This window comes from Malurus melanocephalus, unplaced genomic scaffold, assembly GCF_030028575.1.
Source record: "Malurus melanocephalus ecotype Western Australia unplaced genomic scaffold, MMel_1.1 scaffold_18, whole genome shotgun sequence".
Lineage (NCBI taxonomy): Eukaryota > Metazoa > Chordata > Aves > Passeriformes > Maluridae > Malurus > Malurus melanocephalus.
Window position 1 is genome coordinate 3,853,635 of NW_026623250.1, and position 22,413 is coordinate 3,876,047.

General features: G+C 38.2%; 1 protein-coding gene across 1 annotated transcript in view; it reads left to right on the forward strand.

Annotated features, from left to right (window-relative positions):
* ANKRD55 (ankyrin repeat domain 55) overlaps positions 1-22,413 on the forward strand; it is a 45,563-nt gene extending 23,150 nt beyond the window's left edge. Inside the window, exons 7-11 of the mRNA XM_057389679.1 lie at positions 7,649-7,833; positions 9,515-9,682; positions 10,811-11,475; positions 16,842-16,943; positions 21,741-22,413. Of these exons, the coding sequence (XP_057245662.1) occupies positions 7,649-7,833; positions 9,515-9,682; positions 10,811-11,475; positions 16,842-16,943; positions 21,741-21,994 (1,374 nt within the window). The 3' untranslated portion in view covers positions 21,995-22,413. The remainder of the gene's footprint in view (positions 1-7,648; positions 7,834-9,514; positions 9,683-10,810; positions 11,476-16,841; positions 16,944-21,740) is intronic.

The following is a 22,413-nucleotide window of genomic DNA, read 5'->3' on the forward strand; positions in this document are numbered from 1 at the left end:
GCTGCCGATGCTGTGCCTGGTGCCCCCAGGACAGGGTGGACCCTCCTGGCTGCCAGGGCACTGCTGCCCCATGTTCAGCCATGGACCAGGATCCCCAGGGCCCTTTCCATGGCACTGCTCTCYRRMCTCATTCCCCAGGCTGTTCATGCATTCAGGGTTACCCATCCCAGGTGCAGAATCTGGCATTTGCCATCCTTGAACTTCAAATGGTTGATGATGGTCCACCTCTTTACTCTGTCGGGGTTTCTCTGCAGGGCCTCCTTGCCTTCAAAGCAGTCAACATCTCCTCCCAGTTTTCTACCATCTGCAAACTTTCAGTATTGATACAAAAACCTACCAATTCAACCAGATCATCAGCAAAACTGCCTTTACTGAAATAATAGACTGCTAACAAGTAAGCCCTTCAAGTATGAACATGCTATAGACAATGCAATTATTCATGCTGATCAAATTTCTGAGGTAATCAATTGCAGAACTCCCACTGAGCTTAGCAGGAATTTCTCTCAGGCAAAGCCTGTAGGTAAGTACAGGATAATTGCCAGACCTATTCCCAGCACACAGTCTATGTGTAACTCCACAAGTGGATGCCAGAATATGAGTAATATACACGGTACACAATTCTTGCATATCTATACATGTCCTGATCTCCTTTGCCTGACAAAAGCACTTTTCCTGACAAAAGCATATTTCCATTTCTCTGGTAGAATAAACGCTTATTCTACCACTGGTTTTAAAAATTACCTCTTTTTCAAAGCATGTAAACTGATTCAGAGAAATCAGTCCTTATAACAATGCAATAGTGGGGAAAGTTGCCAAGTAATTTTAGTCATAGTCATTTACACAGTAAATCATACTCACTTAGGCTCCAAGTGAAATAAATTCTCAGGGATACTTGGCCAGTGTTTCATGCAGTGTTTTGTTTGAGCAGAGAGAGGGTAAGAAAGGCAAGGACATATGATAGCCAGAGTCATGCCTCCTTGACTGCCTTGTCATTCAGTACCTTTTTTCCAACACATACTGAGGCTGCTAAAAGCATAAATATTTTTAAAACATCATGTCCCCTACCTGTACCAGAGGCAGCAATGCTCTGACGACAACAGGACAAAGTTTCCTGCACAACAACACATTCTCTTTCCAAGTCCACCACAAAGTCAAGCCAAGCTGGGTCACTCTGACTCTGAGACAGTGTCTCAGTGGGTGTGTAAAGCTTCAGCATTTGGGTTAGGAGAATACAAATGAGCTTCTCGCTGAGCTGACTGAGTCTCACTAATGGTGCCAGTGGAGTTGTTAATTTGTACTGGTTTGCCATCAAAAACACCCTGTGAAGTGCCTGGGCTGCATTCAGGGAATCTCTGGCACATTTTCCCTGGCAGGAGGAGAGATGGAGATGGTATTATGAATTTCCTTATCACCAAGACCAGCTTTCCATGTCCTCTCAGGTAGAGAAACCAGAGGGTACTCTGAATTTTTGCTCTCTTCTCCACTGCCAATGCAGCCATCTAGMAGCCAGGAAATGAGAGCAGTCAAGGTAAAATGTTTCCATTCCTTAGYTTTCTCTATTCTTGGATGCAGAGGGGGAGATGTTGGAAGTCCTTAAGACATGGAAGAAAGCTCAAATGTATGCAAAACCCTTCAGCAACCCAAACTACTAATTTAAGGACATTTCTCACTGCACTGTTTGCTGCAGACTAGAAGCAACATTATGTCTCTGCTTTTGAGTTTGGCATTCTCCATCCTTTAAACAGCAGACACTGCACCTACACCAAGATAGGCATGTTGTTCTGATACAGCCTTAATATCTGATTCCAACCTGACATATCCTCATGGCTGATGCRACATTTGTCTTGCTCTGATTTCAGAATGAAATTCTAAACTTGTATTACATGTGTAATGATGTAATGACATGATAGATGATACAATGACATGAATGTGAATATGAGGAAAATGCCTTTTCAGTGAGGTTTTTCACATAAGGGGGAAAATTGTATCAGAAGAATAGTTGGATTTTGCCAGATAGATGCAACTAAATACACAGTTTCTGACAGAATAGCCCTGAGTTAAAGATCAAAGTTTTTCAAGATCCAGCCAATATATCCATGTGGAAAAGAATGTGGAATGGCTTCTGCTTTTGGTAAATACTGGATTTCAGAATAAATAAGAAGGTTAAAAAGTTACTTTGAAGGGAAAGAAATATTTACCAACATAATAGTTTCAGCTGTAGTTATAAAGGAAAAACTCCACAGACGAGTTGTTTGTTCCAATTTTGCTATGGGTTGCTCAAAAAATACTTGAAATGGCACATGTCTTCATTTCATCAAAGGAGAAAAATATCTTTGTTTTGTTTTTCTGGTTTATTTTCCAATGGCCCTGCTGGGTGTTACAGTTAATTTCAGATTAAAGTATGCTATATGTCTCTGTGAAGGATAAGATGAAAGACAGAAAGGTTCAGCTTCTGAAACCTAAAACTCAAACAGCACCCAATGATGCACATAAATGCTTTCCAGGAGGATGCTGCAAGTACTTATGTAAATGTTATTTAATCTATAGTAATTATTTTGCTTTTTTATAATAGTGAGTTACCTCCCAGAGTAGTGCAATGGGAATAGTATTTGTTGCTGCAAAAAGGAGTGAAATAATGTTTAAAATCTCAAGCCATGCAGGAGCAGAGCAGAATAACATCAAAGAAAAAGTCAAGCTTTGGTTTTAAAGAATTTGGTGGAATTGAAAGAGAAGACAACATAAAAGAGGAAAAAACACAGGCAGACCTAAARTGCAATTCTAATGATAAGAAGCAACGTCAAGGGCTTTGGGTGGGGAATTTCCATCCAGCAAAGCTGGCTATAGAGATAGGAAGGCTTTAAGSTGCATGCTAATACAGACAGGAAACACAGGAGAACTAATACCTAACCACATAATCTCCAGAGGCATCTACTTGGAAGAAAAATATTTTGTCCAGGTTTCAGGAGAACACTTAAGTGGTCCACAGATTGTCCCTCTCCCCCTCCCACCTCTCCATTACTGGTAGCAGGCTTAGCAGACTCCTTTCATATGACACATCTTTGGCACCACAATATCTAATTAASTAGAGTATTTTGAAGAGGGAAAAAAAAACGTCTCTCTATATAGTGCAGTGAACAAAATAAACTTTGCAATGTTTATGATTGATGACCTGGCAGAATAAAATGCAACGTTATGGTAGAATATTATGTAAGTGACAAGAAACTTGCTAAATAAAATTATTGTTCTGCTTATCAGTTGGACATAGAAAGGGCTGAAGTATAAGAATCATGAGCTGAAGAAACAATGAGGATAAACTGAGTAGACATAGCTGAAAGACTTGTCAAAACCAGAAAACTGTCCCAGAGGTTGAGCATTCTTATAGTACTTGGTTCAGTAGATACTTTCTGAATGTTTGTTTTCTTATTTGGAAAGCATTGAGACATGCAACCCTCAGAAGTCTGACTTTTATTAACCAACCTATTGAAACTGGGGTTGTAATCAAGTGTGAGAGCTAAACATGCTATTAGTGAATTGGCTATTTGCCACTGTCTGGAGATGACACAAATCACAGACAAAAATTTGCATAAAGCACAAAGAGAGATTTTCTTACAAGGGCTCATGAATCCAGGCTTTAGGACATTCTTTCTTCATAAAGTAGGTTTAATGAATATGACTGTTCTAAGGAAGAAAATTTCACTGAGGAGAATCAGATACGGGTGGAAACAGATAAAAGTGTGGGATGGGACAAGAGTGTAACAAAAACTTGGGGGGCACTGCAAAACTGTTCAGAAACACATAGCAAAAATGACTGATAATCTCTGAGAATGTTCAAATCTGTGCTGAAAAGAATTTGACTACAAAAAGGGAAGATGAAATTTAGTGATGCATATAGTAAGGTTACAAAAACACATAATTTTCCTATGGTAAATTTACCACTGAACACCCTGCTCTAACAATAGTGCTGTGGTAAATTTACCACAGGAACACTACATTTTTGGTAACCACAGCTCAAAGCTATCAGTCTAAGAATAAGCGCACTGTAAGCAGTTTAGGAGAATTTTGTGTGCAACTTAAAAGAGCCAAGATGAATTCAAAGATAAGAAAGCATTCCTAAGAAGAGAGAACTAGAAAACCACTGAGCAGTTGCCCAGACATCTTGTTCAGCATAAGGTATAAATACTAGGAATTATCCTTTGATTATTTAGAAAATGGAAGTAACAATTTGATTGAATTATTAAAATAAGGCAGAATTTTCGTAGCCATCTTCAAAGCAATTGTTGCTTCCTCAGATAAGAAGCTATTAGGTATAGTATGTTTAAATGTCAATCAGTTTAATCACACGTAGTGAAACAGAAAAGTGCTGGAAAAGTGACAAGGTAAAGTTCATCACATGGCACAGAAGCCTTGCTAAGTATGTGGCAAATATGTTAAAAGTCTATGTCTTTGTTCCTTTCTAGTTTGAGCAGTACACTGAAGTTTAATCACATTAAATGACATCAATAACACAGTTTTTATAAGCACAATCTGCTAGAACAGACCCAGAATTCAGTCCAAGATATCCAGAGGGTAAGATGCAATCAAAATCAACCAGGGACTTGTATCACACATCATATATTCTCTATCAGCCACATTCAAGACAGTCCAAATAATCTTTGGAGGTGAATGTCTCATAGACAATCTAATCGGGGATGTATCATAAGAATGTTTTTGTTAATTCCATAATGAGGTGTCAAAATATAGAACACATATATGTAACCCACAGCTACAACCAAATTAAAGGGACACCAAATACTTCAGGAATGAGGATGAAATTCAAAATTCTTTTAATAAATTGTAGGAATCAATGGAAATTAATAGCAGTGTATACAGAATGGTGAAAAATTAAAGGTTTTTGTGCAAAATTAAGAGTAATAGTTTAGTAGATTCAAAAGTGAGTGGGAGTTTAAGCTATGGTGTTGATATAAATCAGACAATCATCATTCTGAGATATATTAACAGAGGTATGGTACATGTGGGCTACAGGTAGTCGTTTTCAATGTCATGAGAGAAGCCTCTACTGGATAATTATGTTGTTTGAAGTGCCATGGTTAAAAAAAAAACAATCTGGAAACAGGCCAAAAGTTAACACCAAGTATAAGTGGGCTGGAAAACATGACCTGCATGCAGAGGTTGAAATGGTTTGTTTAGTCTAGAAAATGGAAAATTGGTGGGAGACAGAACAATCTGTAAAAGTGTAAAATGCCAGTAAGAACAGTGGGAAATTTCTCATGTGAATGCTAAGAGTTGTGCAAGAACATTGAGGGACTTAAACTGTAGATGCAGAGTGTGAAATCTGGATTTAGCAAAAAACTAGAGGAATAGTAGTAAAATATGAATACAGAAATAGTAAGATGCTAATGTTAACAATTTTTGTATCAGAACTGACTTAGAGAAGGATGGTAACAGATTATATTTCTTGTGGTAGTACTAGAAGTATGTAATTGACTTCTAAATTTAGCCTTGAAAGTGACTAGAGATTTCACTGTTGCTAATATGTAACTGGGAACTATACTAGTATGCAGGATATTAGTATTTGGCATAGGTAATGGACAATCGAAACAACAATTATTTGCAGGACCTCAGTATTTCTGAACACGAAGATCAACACTCTTCATTAGATATTCAGACAATTGTAAGTTAGTAACAATTTGAACATGGTTAATTAGGATGTTATAAAATGTCTGGTCATAGAAAATAAGCTTGGATGACACAATCAAGATTAGACTCTAAATTAAGCATCTGAGTAAACAAAATACATGCAAAATAAAATTCGCGATTTCAGGGTGACATGTTTTGATAAAGTAATTCTCAGGTGGACTGAGTAGTTGTGAGATCAGAATGTTCCAGGGACCTGGAATGTATCCTCTCAATGGTGCAATTATAGCAGGAAGCTGCATCCCAAGAGCAGAAACGTGTATAGAAGAGGCTTGAGATAATGGATGTCAACCCATCTTTTAAAGATATATTTAGAATAAATAGCTATCTTACAAAATAAGATGCAAAAGTACAGAGAAGCAAAAGAAATTGTGTCTTAAAATCCAGATGACAAGAGTATGATTAAATTTTGAATAGACGCTGGAAGGAAATTACTTTCAGGGATAAAACTTGAAATTATTCCTGCTTAACATTTTCATAATAACTTGGCATAAAATACAGGAGCTTTCTGATAAAATCTACCAATAATACGGCACTAACAGCAAGGAATAGGGCTATCATACCAAGGAAACTGGATCACCTTTAAATCTTTAGTAATAGAAGTGGGGCAGTATTGAACAGGATAAAATGTTTAAGTCATGAACTTGGGTGTTAGTAACAGAAGCTTCTCCCCCAAACTACAAACTCTATGCTTGGAAACAACCAAGGAGGAGAAATACTGAGGTGTAAAGGGTTATTCCAAAATGACTAGGAGCTTCTAATGGGACACAGCTGTGAATGAGGCAAATGCTGTTCTATGACATATCAAAAGAGGTATTTCTAATACAAATATCTCTAACACAAATAAGGAAAAGCTAGTGTCACTGTACAAGATCTAGCAAAAACATCTGTGTATGACTAGGTACAATTCTAATCATCTCTCTTCAAGGAAACACAACTAAAACACAAAAGGAAAAGGGTTACTAGGTTAATGACAGAAACAGAAAGTATGTTTTTCAAAATAAACTTAAAAGACCATGATTGGTTAAAGCAGCAAGAGAACAATTCAGAAGAGATGTGATGACTGTTTATAAATACATCTGAAGAACAAGTACCARTAAGAGGAAAGAAGTATTTAATCTAAATAATAATGCTGGAACAGAAACAGAGGGATATAATCAGCCTTGGGTATGAATAGAAATTAGAGATACTAATCATTCAAACAAGGAAGTTCTTGAATTGTGTTCCTTTGAGAGTAATGGGGGCCAAAAAACCCTAATTGCCTTTAATGGAGAAAGTGAGTTTATGAGATGGATGATGTAACATAGCTGCAAGTGATTGCAGGGATTGAATTTGTGATACAGAAAGACCTTTTCAACCCTTTGTTTCTGTAGTTATAAAAAAAGTAGCTAATTCTTTTTCTCTATTTCCATTAAGTTAGGATATAAAATGTTCAATTTCATTTGCAGGTTAGAGAACAATGACAACTTTCTATTAAGACACCAGAGCACTGGAGCAAACCAGCTAAGAAAGTTTTCAAGAAGCACTTGAGAAAATATGTGGCTTTTCTAGATGAAATGAAACCATCTGAAAGACATGGGTTGGTTTTCTGAGTTTCTTTCCAGTCCTAAATTTCTATGGGAAAATAAAAGCTTCTTTTTCTGGACTCTGGCTTAGCAAAACAGCAAAAAACTCAAGTAATCTCTATTAAGTAACACTCTGCAACTTCTGGACATATTTGCAGTGGTTCATTATTTATTATTTTTCCAGTGCTCAGAGTGTTTTAGAAAATTCATAAAGTAAGCACAATTCCCAGCTGGAGATCGGAAGTTTTTGGCTTTCATACCTGGAGTGTCTGGTATACACACAAAAAAATACCATTACTGTATTTAGCATTCTCCAGAAGAGAAAATACAGCCTGGTGTAAGCTCCATTTTCTTCTCTGAATGCTTTTCTTCTCTGAACTTCCTCCCAGAGCGGCAACAGAATTCTGTGTTCCATCATTCTGGACCACTGGCAGGGACCATCCATAATAAACTATGATGATGAGAATGGCAAAACATGTATGCACATTGCTGCTGCTGCAGGCTACAGTGATATCATCAGTGAGCTGGCTAAAGTCCCAAAGTGCAACCTGCAGGCCCTTGATGTGGATGACAGGTAACCATGGAAACCCTGAAACTGAAATTGCTGCTTCCTTTCTGTGAACCTGAGACCGGCTCTGTTTACTATATAACTGTTTCCTGTTTCAGGGGCCATGGCCTAGTTACTGCCACGCACTCCACAGAGAACTGTGCTTGCTCAGAAACACTGCAAACCAGTCCATCTCACATGTGTCGTACCTAGGATAATAACTGACTAGTAGGAATGATACTTAGCTTTCTGTTTGTGGTAGGAAAAGATAAGATGATCTGTGAAAGGACTTTGCCACCACTCACCTTAGCTTCTTTCAATCAGAAGTGGACATTCTTTCCAAAACAATAGAACAGGATCTTGAAACTTGAAGTCAAGATGCTGCTGCAATTTGTATGTAAGAAATGGCAGTGTTCTCGTTTTTAAACTCGTATTTAAGATTATAATACTCCTATAGGACCAGAGAACTTTCATCTTCCATTCTGAAAAGGTATTTGATTCCTTCCATGAGGAAATCTTTATAAGTACAGAAGAGTCATCCTTCTTCTTTTTCACTCCACACCTACCTCCCTTGAAACTTGGCTCATTAATTTATTTAATGTAAACAGAATCAACTGGCTGCTCACATCGATTATTCTGCTCAGTGAAGCAAAAGCCAAGGTTTTCTTGGCTTAGGCTTTCAGGTACTTAAAATAATATCATTCTTCATGGAAAAGTGCAACAAAATGGAACAGAAATAAAACGAACAGGGTTCTGGAGCAGTTTCTAAACATCAGTAAAATGTAGTTGACAAAGCTGTGTCTCTATGGAAAGAAGAGCAAAGGGAGGAGATTAAATACACTTCACAGTTTATGAAGACATAGCCACCTATTCCATGTGCTCAGATATTTCCACAGAATATATTATACTTGGGAAGGGAAAAGATAAGCTGCTCAGTGCAAACACATATACAAGATTTGCATTCAATTGTGTTTCTGACTGCAGCCAATTACTGCGATGGCAAAAATAATACAGAAGATGTCAATTTTATTGTTTTATTCTTCAACATCTTTCTTGTGGTGTTGTCTGTGCTCTCAGGTTTTTCAAAACGTAAAAATACTGCAATTTGGAGTATTGCACGTTATAAAATGGGACATAAATTTCCAAATACAAGATGCACATTTTCTGCCAATCAGAAAATCAGTGTGATTCTCCTGCACAGATTCAAAACAATCATATGTGCTCTGGTCTGTGCCTATCATAGAAGACAGAAACTGGCAAAGTGGCAGTGGCAGTCTGGTAGATGTGTTCAGTCCTTCTCATTCATCTGGGAGGGCCTTCTCTTATTACCTTCATGGAGAACTCTGTGCCAACCACTGCTTACTGTGCTTAGAAGAGTTTGTCCTTAGCCAGTGGACACTATGAAGGCTTTTTTCCAAATTCTGCTCTGAAAACTTCTGCTTCTGACACTTTTCCTACTCTACAATTCCAGCAGTGGAAGAGATGCTATTATATAGTACATATAGGCATTCTGCAACCCCAAATCTACTTTATCTGCAGCTAAATAAATGCAGCTACCCTGGTGTAGAATAAGTTGCTGGAGAATTTCTTAAAATGTGTGTTATGAATCTGAACAAGTAGCTTATCCTGTGCATACCTCACTATATCATTAATAGTTTCAAAAGTAAATCTGTTCATGTATTTCAGTGATACTCCCCATTTTCTGTAGGACTCCTTTGCACTGGGCTGCAGCAGCAGGGAAAGCTGACTGCGTGCAGACACTGCTAGAACTGGGGATAGACAGCAGTCCTCGGGACATCAATGAAAATACTCCTCTGACATATGCAATATACTGTGGGCACACGGCATGCRTCAAGCTACTGTCTCAGGAGAGCAGGTAAAGGGAAAATTCACATATTGCTTACATGTTGCTACTCACTAGAATACAAATTCGTTGCTTTTTGAATGCTGCTGAAGGGTTTGAGCCCTGGGTGTTGTCTCCTTAAATAATATACAACATTAAGTTCATTTTCCACCAATGTCACAACATTAAAATCAGTTCTCTACTGAAGACTCTTCACTGAGGTTGCAATACAAGACTACCAAGCAGCAAAGGGCTCTGAAGGTCTGAGTATAGCTCTTGCTCAGTCACCTGCATGAAGAAAATTTGTATAACAGAGTAATTTCAGCCCTCAGATTTATGTATCTTCCACCTGTTTGAAATCTCTGTGCACYGTGTATTCATGTAATCAGACAGACTGAACATAAAAGCAGTTTTAACAGACAATAAAATAAATCTCAATTTTTCCTCCTCGGGGTAAGGGTTTGGTGGTATTATCCTAGCCTTCTTTAGTTTCCTACCTTGATTGTCTCTTCCTAATCTGTGTCCTTTTCTGTTAAAAAGTATTAAACATTACCTCTCCTCCTTCTCCTTCATTCTACCTGTTAGAGAAGGTCAGACACTTGCCAAAATTTAATCTCAAAACCACTACAGCAATGGCAGTGTCGGTAATTATCTTGACCAATCTGAAACTKTGCTGGACCTCTTTAGCACAAGCAAGGCAAGGAAAGGGGCCAAGGGGAAAGAGGAAAAGAAAAGGTGAAAAGAGGTAGTAATGGTGAACTAGTGCGTTCTATTACAGTGTTAGCAATGACTGTACAGTTGGAAATACCATTTTCCAAATATGACATTATGTAAAGACCACTAGATTTAAAAGATCATAGCATGTTCTTCTCATTATCATCTTCACAGCTGATAGATGCTGAAGCCAGGAAAGATTGTTTATTTCCCAGATAGCTGCACTAAGGTACTAATTAAGATGACTATAAGGCAATTCACCAATTAGAAAGAGTGAAGTAACACAAYAGAATTTTCAGTCTTTGTTAATTACAAATTTGGGGTCCTAATTTTCTTGAACGACCCCTGCAAATGGATCTGGACAGTTGCTCTTTTCGTGGAGTAACACAGTTGGTATTTTTTCATTGTTTGGTTATATTGACATCACATTTTGATTTGTATCTCCAGTAGATCTGAGTCAGTTCATCAGTTTCCCTCCCACAACAACAGATTTACAAAGAAAGAAGGACGATTCAGTATGCTGAACCAGATCTTCTCCTGCAAAAAGAAGAAGGATGATCAGAAAATCAGTCAGAAGGAGAGAAGCAGGGATCAATATCCTGGAGCAGAGACCTCAGAAGTAGATGACATCATCACCCGTTTTGATTGCATTATGAACAAAAATTGCAAAAACATTCCAGATGAGTGTAAGACCACCCCGGACTTTAAAAGAAAGAGCACAGACACTAAGTATCTCATAGCAGAAAAGAAGCAATCAGCATGTCAGGGACTCCCTCCCATCAGCACCCAGAGCCTCCCCCCAATCACTGCAGGCAATTCCTTCCTAACTGCTTCCCAGAGCACAATGTCAAGCTTCTCCTCCAGCTCCAGTAACCCCCATTTTCCACACAAGTCTCAAAAGTGTAGGAATGAGCACAACTTGCTGGACCACACAAGCAGCTGCCAGTCTTTGCTGGATGATCCCTGGAATTCAAACTATAACCAAAGACTCTCTTACAAAGCCTGTACTAGGACTTCTGCAGACAAACTGATTAATGGCTTAAACTCTGATAGATCCCACCAAGTGCTTTTGTGCCCTCCTTGCCTTCCCTCACTTCCCAGTTCTCCATCAGGTAACTTTTTCCTTCTCTATATCCTAAATCCTATAATATCTACTGATGTGGCAAGATGAGTCAGAAAAAACAGGGACCTGTAACAGTTTTTTTAACCTTACAGGTTTTTTTTTTCAGTTTCTGTTGTGTATAGCTATCACAGATAGCATGTGGGTGGGACATCAGTGGAAAGCTGAAGCAAGGTGCATAGGTGTGGGAAATAAAAGATTTAAGTAGGTCTGATGAGCAAGCAAAAATGCAAGTATCTAGGAAGCCTATGAGGTACCTGAGCAATATGTGCGTCCAGGTCATATAAATGCTTTGTGAGTTGCACATTAACACCCATTACTACAGTGGCTTATGTGCCTTGCATCCACATGCAGTGATGTGCAAGTCTTGCCCTCAAATCTGAAACTGTGCTGAGAGCTGCTTCTGGATCCACCATATCCAGTGCCATGCTGGACAGCTTCATGCCATGCCACTTTATTCTTTCAGTTTATTCTGACTCCAGGCTGCAGCGGCACCCCTTCCCACCCTGAATGCCACCCTGAGTGCCAGCTCTTTGGTCTGATGTGCTGTTCTTACAGTTTCTCCAAAGCTGAATTCAGGTTGCTATATTTACAGAGATAGGGTAAATGCTTTTATGCTGAAGTCTGGAAACTGTAATGCAACAGTAACGAAGCAGACCATTAGAATTGCAAGGTGAACTTGATACAAGGTTTTGGCTGGATTTGGGATCTAGTATTTTGTTTGACTCATGCTCAAATGAATCTGGCTGKCTGGCCTGCACACTGGAGTTTACTTCAACATATCAATGTCTCCAAATTCATCTCCTCTGGCATTAGTCCCATGCCAAAATTAAACACATCGAGCATGCCTTCCAACCACAGCAATATCTAACTGAAAATGAAGCAAGCAAAAGCAATCCCCAACCTTACCAGCATAGCATTTAAAGGAGGAAAAATCATACAAGTTAATCTATGCTTACCCCAAGAGACACAAGATATTACCCTCCAGTGGAAAGGGGAGTGAGCAGAAAGCCTGAGAAGAGACCCCAGTTAGCTGCATGACAGTGCAAACTGTACTGACATCTAATTGAAATGAACTACAAAAAAGCAAATCTTTTCACACATGTCTGACAGGGAGAGCAGAGACAGCAATTTCAGAACAACAAGCCATTCTACCTTCTATATGCATTGTGCAAATAAAGGCTGGAAATAGCTTTTCAGTGTAAAAAGGAACTTTTTAAAAGTTCCGCTTCCTGAACATCAAGCCACATTCCTGAAAGCTTAATAGAACTGCTCCATAGGTGTCTCTACTTTTTTAGTATGCACTCTTCAGCTATTCACKCAACCTTAAGATGCTCCAGACTCTACATGCCCAGCACTGATTGCTTTTGCACGACTTCTTCTACACTGAATTCTACAAGGTTCAGCTCACACGTGGAACACAAGAATACCTGCAGGGCTACTTTACAACCTCAGTACAATAGGGCACAGTGAGGCTAAGATATTTGAGATCATTGAACTTGACAGCAGTGGCAGGAATGAACGCAAACTGGATAAACCAAACTGGAGGACAACCATTTCTCAGAAATGTTTCTTGTTGGAATTTGCTAGACTATTAATACATTTGATGTGGAAGTAACTATCCTCTTACTTAAAATGTTATTATAGATTTTTCTTAATATTGTAGTATACCACAGTCTTAAGAAAATCTTTAAATCCTTGTTTGCTCTGGACAAAAGGATAGGTAGTTTTCCTAGAAAAAAATATTTATATGAACATCCTACAACAAAAATCTAGTTGTTATAATGAAAAAAATCTTTGCATACCCAAAGGAAAAGTAAGCAATCTTATTTCTGACAGTTTATTATCTCCCTCAGAGAATAAAAAGCCTGAGTCTTCTTTAAGTCCAGTTCTCTTTGTCCCAGCTCCCTTTAACAAAATTTTCCAACAATAAAATGATTCCTGCAGCTGGCAAAAAGGACCTTCCTCTAAAACATAGGAAACAAAATCCTGTAAGGAAGAAGAAAGTGTCTGTAAGGAATACATTGCACATTACAGACATTGTCTCACATTTCTTCATGATAAAAAGATCAGTTTATTCCTCTTCATGTCTATGTGTGTGGTTTAAATCTGTTTGCCCCTGTAATTAAAGCCACCTGACTTTCTGTGAACTAGAACTGCATTTACCGTATGAGCCCCAAGGCTTCCAGGTCCCCAGTGATCTGTGCCTGCAGAACTTACAGGGATCAGAAGACAAGTAAGCCTGGTTTCAGCATGGCCAACAATGCTGTGCAGGCAGCTCTCTCACTGAGGAAAAATAGCTTTTGTTGGTTTGGGGGCATTTTTTTTGTTTGGTTTGGTTTGGGTTGGGTTTTTTGTTTTTTTTTTTTTTCTTTTTAATTGGCTTTTCTTTGTTTCTGCAAGAGACTTAGCTGAGGGAAAAAAACAACATCTGGTTTTTCAAGACACTGAAGTGTTAATATTTCACTTCTCAATTCATCACTGGGTGGGGGGCTATATGCAATTTCCTAATCACTGAACATCTAGGCTAGGATTATGGTTATCAATAATCTAAGAGAACTCAATTTGAAAATTATTACCTGTGTTGACATGCAGTGTTTTGCAAAACATGATTGTTTTGCATGACCATGTCTATTGTTAAAGTCAAAGCTAATTTTTGTGCTCATTTGCTACAAACGCAGCTGGCACATATATGTGCCAAAGCTTTAGGAGGTTTTTTTTTGTTGTTTTCTATGCTCCTGGGAATGAAAGATGAGTCAATTTACTAGCTGAGCATTAGCACTTACACAAAGGGGAGAGGTTGGTGTGTGTAGCAATAAGAATTACCTTACTATTATGCCATTGGTTTCTCTCAGAATGACAGCCCTCCACTGAGAATAATGAAGATAATCTAAACTAAAACCTGTCAATATTGCAAGAGTGTTTGCCAGCCACACTACTGAGCTGGCATTAACAATCTAAAACATTTTGTACTTATGAGCTTTGCAACAATCTCTTTTTGCAAAATTTACTACCATCTATATTCCACAGGAAAAAATAATGTAAGTAGAGAAATTCCAAGTGATACAGGTATCAGGAAGCCTGTCTCAATTATAAGGCTCTGATATGCTGGTCATTCACTCATCTTCTAGATTACTTAACTTCCAGATCTAAGATGATGTTTTATTACAGATTTTATTACAGCAGCCCAGTATCTTCTATTTGCTTGAATACATAATGCAAAAAAAGGGCCATTATTGAGCTTATGTTGGTACAAGCAGTATGGTGTCATTCAACAGGAAGCATTTCTTGGCTAGGAAAGCAAAGCAAAGTCTATCAGTGCAGCCGTCGCTTTCTCAAATTGAAGAACCAATTCAATGAGACATTCATCATAACATTAACAACTTCACCTTCCTAAATGGGAAGAAAAATCAAAAAGAACAACCTGTTAAAAACCCCAAATGCAGTCCTGCATTTTATGAGAATGAAATTGCTAGTCATCCATTTCATTCAAAAATAACTGTAATCATAAATGTACTCTAGGAGACAGCAAAGATGATGTCTTGAAGAGAGAAAAAATATTCTTTAGATGTTATGTAAAACTGACAGAAAGGAAGAGTAGAAGAATACTTCCACTTGATGCCAAAACTTTTAACAAGGATTCTTTTCCAAGCATTCATATCACTCTTGAAAATACGGTTATGCTTTGTACTTTTGTTTTGCTGACAGAGATCTCAATTTTTGAAATGAACGTATCTCTTGATAGCAACAACAACCTCCCATCATCAAAACCATAATGGCACAYACACAATAACCCATTAGCTGTCAGCATAAGTATCACAGAACCAATATAACTCAAATTGCACTAATGAGAGCAACAAAGGATTCTCTGCTATATTGGAGTTGATATATTTAGTTCTTTGTGCAAAGTGGATGCAATGTCTATAGAAGCAATTTACCAACTAGACACTAGAAATGTTAAAGAGTAAAACACAGGGAAAGTAAACCAAAGTCTGTTTCTATTAAGCACCGTTCACCCATACAAGATTCTTTATGCTTTAGCTCAATACACTTCACCTTAACCACACGATCCAGCAGACTGACCATATGTCTATCAGCTGTTGTGGTTTTTGGACCAGAACCTTGCTCCATGCTGAGCTGAAGGCTGCACTATAACATGGTGGTTTGCCTGARAAACACCACTGTAATTCCTTTCACACAGAATCTGTTTAAACAGCAACATAGTTACAACAGTCTTGACAGCTGCTTCAATGCACCTTTAGAAAACTGCTCTACAACTATTTTTCTATAGCTTTATCTGGCACAGCCCAACAATACGTAAGTATTTTCAAGCACCAACTGGAAAGCCACAAAAGCAATTAATATCATTCCATTTCTTCCCATTGTTTAGGATGTCCTGTTACACCCACCCTGTGTCTCCTCTTGTCTCTGTGTGTCAACAAGTATACGCCTGCTCATCAATGAGCCATGTTGCAAAGCCCTGATGGATGAGCAGCTGCTTAGCAAGACAACGCAGTGCATTGCTCATCACAGATTTGGTGATAATGAGAAAAATAATTTGAGGGACTATAGCATCACAGAATGAGATCAGCTCAGGAAAAAGATCGGGTTAAAATGCTGATTTGGTGCTTGAGTTTCTATTTTTTTCAACATTAGACATGTCCTTTATGTGATTAGATGCATTACATCAGCTAACATACTGTCTTTTTTAATAGTATTAGACCAAAGGGAACTTTAATCTTGAACAGCAATATGCCACAATTAGCCAATTAACCTTTCCTTTTCCAGTATCTATTCTTCTTGGTAAAAATGGAACTGCCATAAACATAGTTTAAAAAGGATCAGTATCACCTTATATTGGTTCTGATACGCCTTCATCTGCAACAAAACCCTCTCAAAGCCCATCTTTACTGCTAATAGACTTATATCTCATTTTCCAAACAGCTGAATTCTATTTATGTTCTAAGAATTATAAAGGCCGAGACCCTTACCAGGGTATTCTGCAAACGAAAGCTTCAATTCTGAAATAAACTCATCTAGTTGAATAATTTTACAGATTTAGAGTCCAAATATTCTTACACAGACCTAGCTACTAAACTGTGCCCATTTTAAGACTTATTGCCATATTATACACAGGGAAATGATAAGCGTATGTGAAGGTTATACTAAACCACTTTTTTATGAATGCAAAGTAAACTAAACAACAGCTTCTTTCTTTTCAGTCAGTGGTTTCTTGTTATGGCATGTTTCTGAGAAATATTATGTTTTCTTTTCTTTTCTAGAGGCCAGAAATGCACAGTGTATCATACTGGTTACAATCATTTTCATACAGTAACAGGTTATCTATTTATTTCACAGGTAAAAGTTTTCAACAGATGTCCATAGACCAACACAAAATAAAAAATGTTATTCCTGTACGGAACAGCCTAGCTCCCATATCCAACCATAGTGCTCACAACAGTAAGTACAGAGAAGTGTCAGTTACAGTATCACACTGCATGCCTCCATCACTGCATCTGAGGGTTTGAGAGAGGTTTCATATTTGTTTTTTTTCAAGGCATCATATAATGGCAGAGGTTGGAAACACCTTTGGAGACTATCAACAGAAAAGTCACCTACAGCATGCTACCTAGAATCACACCCAGTTATGTTTTAAATATCCCTGTGAACAGAGATTGAGATTACACAGTTTCTCCGGGCCATCTCTTCCAGTGTTTGACCACCCTCAGAGTAAAAAGGCTTCTTACTTGTTTGTGGCCATTGATTCTTTTCTCTTTCTAGGACTCCACTAAGAAGAGTCCATCTCCTCCATTACTCCCCACAATCAAACATTTATATATATTGACTAGATCCCTTGTGTAACTGCCCGAAGCCCCGGTCCCGCTGCACCCCGCGGGAAAGACGACACGAGACGCGCAGACAGGTTCTTCTTTATTAATCTTCGGATTTCAGCTCTGCCTCTAACTCCAGCAACTAGCATGCTTTATATACACTTTTCTTATCTTCCCGCACATAGAATCACACCAATCAAACAGGTCCCAGCCAGATGACACAGCTGGGCACTCTCCAATCTCAATCTAGCAGGTTTTTGTCTTTTATTGGTAGAATACTTTCATCTATCCAATCCCATTCATCTCCATGGCTGATACGTCAGCCCAGCTCGAGTCTGCGCTGTTTTGACCCTCTGAGCCCAGGCTGTGTCCGAGCCCAGCCCCCACACACAGCTGTAAGATAGCAAGGGCTACGGCATCCCTTGAGCTGCCTTCTCGAGGCTAAACAGCCCCAGCTCTTTCAGCCTCCCCTCCAAGGTTGACACTCCAATCCTTTAGTCATCTCCACTGCCTTCCACTGGATCTGCTTCTTTATGTCCATGTCTCCCTTCTAGCAGGAGCCTCAGAACTCCAGATGTGCTTCACCTGAGCTGAGTAAAGAATCACTTGACACAATCTGCTGGCAATACTTCTCCTGATGCAGCTCTGGATGCTTTTGCTGTGTTTCCACATGGGCACATTGCTGGCTCACATTCAACTTGGTGAAGCAGAAGAGCTTCACCCCATTCCCAGAGACCCAGCAGAGCATCAAAACTTAGTGATTGTGCCAGGCAGGATCAAGACAGCAGCAGGGGTGGTCTTCATACACAAACACTAGCCCTACTCACAGTGGTATCCTACCCTCACATTCTTGGGCTCCACAAAGCAGAAGTCTCCATTAGCACTGTAAATCTACAGAATGAGGATTTACAGTTTACTAATTGTCATCCTATGGACCAGTCAGGTCCTAAAACACTCACATTTCAGACCTAGACTTAAGATTCACTGCCTCTTTTAATCTGAGTTTCAGAAGCAATTCTGCAGTTATGACAATATTACTAGGAACAAAACAGCAGAGGCGACCATCAAATTGAGTAGGGGTATACAGACTCCTGCACTGCTGCTGTTCTGTACATCTGACAGGAAGAAGGGATGTGTGAATTACTGAGGTGCTATTCTCTGTCTGCTCAGAAGGAATAAAATAATTTAATTTCTTTTAAAGACCCAGGTCCAGGTGTTCTATTTTTTTAGCTTTCTACTGATGTTCTCGGCGTCTTCTAGCTAAAACATAGTTGTAAGCAAAATCCTTTAAAATTATTTAATAATCATTGGTTAATTCATAACAATGAATTACACTAATTCATAGTAATTCAGTACATAATTCATACCAATGGTCAAGAATTCAGTTCTAGTCTCATGCCAAAAACTGTTTTACAAATAAGATACAATTATCACAATTAAGAATCATAGTTTAATTAACGAACACCTTTATCTAGGTGCCATTACTGTTAGTAAATAAACCAAGCCAGTAAAAGAAAAGGCAAAATTATTTGCAAAATAGATTGCACATCTTCTTTGTTAATACAAATAACATATCTCCTCCTGAAGCTTTACAAATAACTGTTTCAGAGCCAAGATTTCACTCATCTTCCAACCAACCTTATAAGTAATACCCGTTTGGACACAGCCTTTATCCAGGCAAAGTGCTCCAGCAAAAAAAAGACAGATTATAAACACTTGTGTTTCCCTAATATTTTTTAATACACAACATGTGTGTTAAAAATATGCTAGGAAAAAAAAGGCAACTAAAAAGCTGGAACAATAAAATAAGTGCAAACTAGAAAGAGAACTGAAACTATGCAGAGATAAACAGAAAGAAGAAATATAACGCCCAAAAAAAGGAAGAGCAATTAAAAAAAAAAAAAAGAAAAAAAAGAAAAAAGGAGGAAGAAGTGATTAAATCTTTAAGTAGAAAGGTTTTAAAATACACATTAGAAAGAGGAAAATAGGAATGAAACAGTAGCCAAGGTAGAGTACTTTAGTGACTTTAAACTATAGTTTATAAATTCTTATTCTTCAGATATTCCCAGGGCCTGAGGTCCCTTACATGGCTTCTTAAGTACCCCAGCACAGACCGCATCTCCTAATCGTATGCTGCTCCTTCATCCCCACCACATTCTATCTCATCACACAACACTTCTAACAGCCCTTAGAAAGCAGTCTGTAACACACTCCTCACGAAATGCCTGAATAATTTTCCAGACAAACATGGCACTTCCATAAAACTCTCTGCTGCTCTCACATCTTCATGGATCTTAGAAGGTCTGACATTTCTGGAGATGTCAGAAGACAACACGTGCCTGATGCACAAAAAAGTGACATTATTACTTGCTGGAAGAAAAATACTTCTACTACAACAACAACAATTTTTTTTAAAAACCTGTTTCTACAGGTCATTTAACAATTTTTTGCGGGCTCTGTGGTTGTTTTTACCATTAGTCATCAGGATGTGAAGTTTCTTGTTTCCCAAGTTAGCAGCAAAGCATTCCACAAAGCACCCAGATCTCTGCAGAAGGTCACTGTGGTCCACTGCTTCCAAAGGAAGGGAGTGTAAGACTCATCCTTCTCATCCTTCTTGTAATGCCTTTCGGACAGCCTTATTTTTGCCTCTGCAGTTTATAGAGCAGCCACTTGAGARTTGTTCCTGAATGGAAAAGGCTCACTGAACCTGTAGCTCCTGTTGTACCGGTAGCTGGCTCTGCCCTGTGCATGTGAATCATTACTGGTGCTTTTGCTGTATGCAGCTCCTGGGGCCTTTGGGGCTGTGTCTCCCACAGTTCCTGGCCCTGGGTCCAGGTTCATGTGAATCAATACATGTACTAATACTAGTCTTTATATAGACTGTTTCAGAGCCATTCACGTACCAGTCCTGAAATTCTAAATTGAATATCCTAAACTAAGCACAATATTTGGGACTAGGTGGGAAGCACTCCCGTTTGGATTCTTTGAATGAGCAGGTTTGTGATGGCTGCCTATCATGTGGGTGAAGTTAAGCTAAGGTGCTTTTCTCCTAATTAAATGTATCATTAAAGGCTTATCTAGTACATGAAGCTTTACAGATATTTTTCACACAGGTGTGAACTTCGAATACATTAACATGTGGCTACATTCCAAAGAGGGAAAAAAGTGAGCCTCTCAATATCCATTTGGTTTGCACACCAAAATTTCAGTGAACTCAGAGCACTCTACCATGTCCCAGAAAACAAATGGGCTCATTCATCGGATTTAGCCTTCTCAGATTCACAAAAATTCAACACCAACTAAAGCGAAGTATTAATAGTTTGGAGCTTTTTCATGGAAAGAAGAAGTGATTTCCTGAATTTCTGAACATGAATGAATCTTAAATACGAGCCATGAATTACAGTATACTGCCAGAGCCAGGCATCTCTAATATACACTGTCTGCCCAAGTAATCACAACTTGAATAGTAATTCAAATTAGTTTTAAAAATAAAAGTCTACCAAGTTTTTAAATCCTCTCTACAAAGATCCTGCTTTGCCATAAATCAATACCTTGAAAGCTTTAGAAAAATAGTGCTGCTGATAAATCAATAATCAATTATGAAATTAATATAAGGTGTATGGTACAGGGGATTATGACAAGTACTTCATCTTCTTTCACCCAATGTGTATAGTTAAAATAGACAGGTATAGATATAGATTATATAGATTTTAGAGATTATATAGATTATATAGATGATAGAGATAGACATAGACATAGACATACGCAGATAGTTATAGATCGACAGATATAGATAGATGCAATCAGGGCCCACTGCAGACATCAGAGAGGTAACACTTGTTTTCAGCAGGGCAAAATAAATAAAGCACAACATTTCCACTAGAACACCTCAGAGGAAAATGTCAACAAATAATTCATCACAAATCTGCAGATGGAAGGAAATCACAAATGCAATGAGAATGCAATTAAGAAAAAACGAGTGTAAAAATTTGCAAGGAACATTCTGTAGCCAACCCAGAGATGGCATGACTCCATAAGGAGCCCTTCATATGCTTATACTGGGAAAAAAACCAAATTGCTCGTATACAAAGAGCTTGTGAATAAAATGGAAATAAAATGAAAATAAGTTAATACAATTCACAATAAATTCACAGACACAGAAAAGTAGGTCTATAATTAAAGCTTTGATTTCTCCTTTCAGAAAATCGGGAAATTAGTGAGTTGTCTGAATAAAGGAGCCTGAGGATTTCAATTTAGAAGAAATGCAGAATTATATTAGCTTTAAAGCACAAACAATGCTACATTGATTAGTATGAAGTGGAAATTAAAGAGGATCTAAATCCACAGTTTCTTACAAGACAACTATCATTTATAAAAATTCCATGCTTTTCACTTCCTGTGCACTCTTTTTTTCTTTTTCCTCTAGTTCAGCTACCATCGCAGGATGCTAAGAAGTTTCAGTCCTTACAGACCAGTGCAGTTATTCTCCCACCAGCTCCAGTCTCCAGATCTCAGAAAATAGGACAGTCTCAGAGTCATATCCTCTATCCTGTCTTGCCTGGTCTATCAGGAGAGCCTCTGAAACCCAGCTGTGTCCTACCTGCTATCCCAAACCAGAAGAAATCTAATCCTGCAGGAGAGCTTGAGAAATCACTCACCAAATCAGATGCTGAAAATTAACTCATTACACTGGCCTAAATCAGTTGAAATATGTCTAAAACAATCAGCTGAAATATGTCTAAGTGGTTGTTAAAAGATAACTGTACAATAAATCTCATTAATTTGCATTAGTGATACTCTTGTGAAGTGTAATCCAAGAAACTATAGCACATCACAAAAGCCACACTCTCTCTGTGTATATATATATGCATTTTCATTATAGCTTTCACTTAAAATGAAATTACTAAATCAATATATAATGTGCAGTAAACTTATTTTGTGAATGGAACCCTCATAAGATGTGATTTTGTTGCAGCAACGTGMTGTTAAGCCTTCCATGGAAAGAAGAAATAGAGTGATTTTGAAGTTGGAACTAGGGAAACATATTGATAGGGTTTCTTCATATTTTTAAGTGCAAAGGTGCTGATTCTGATGCTGTG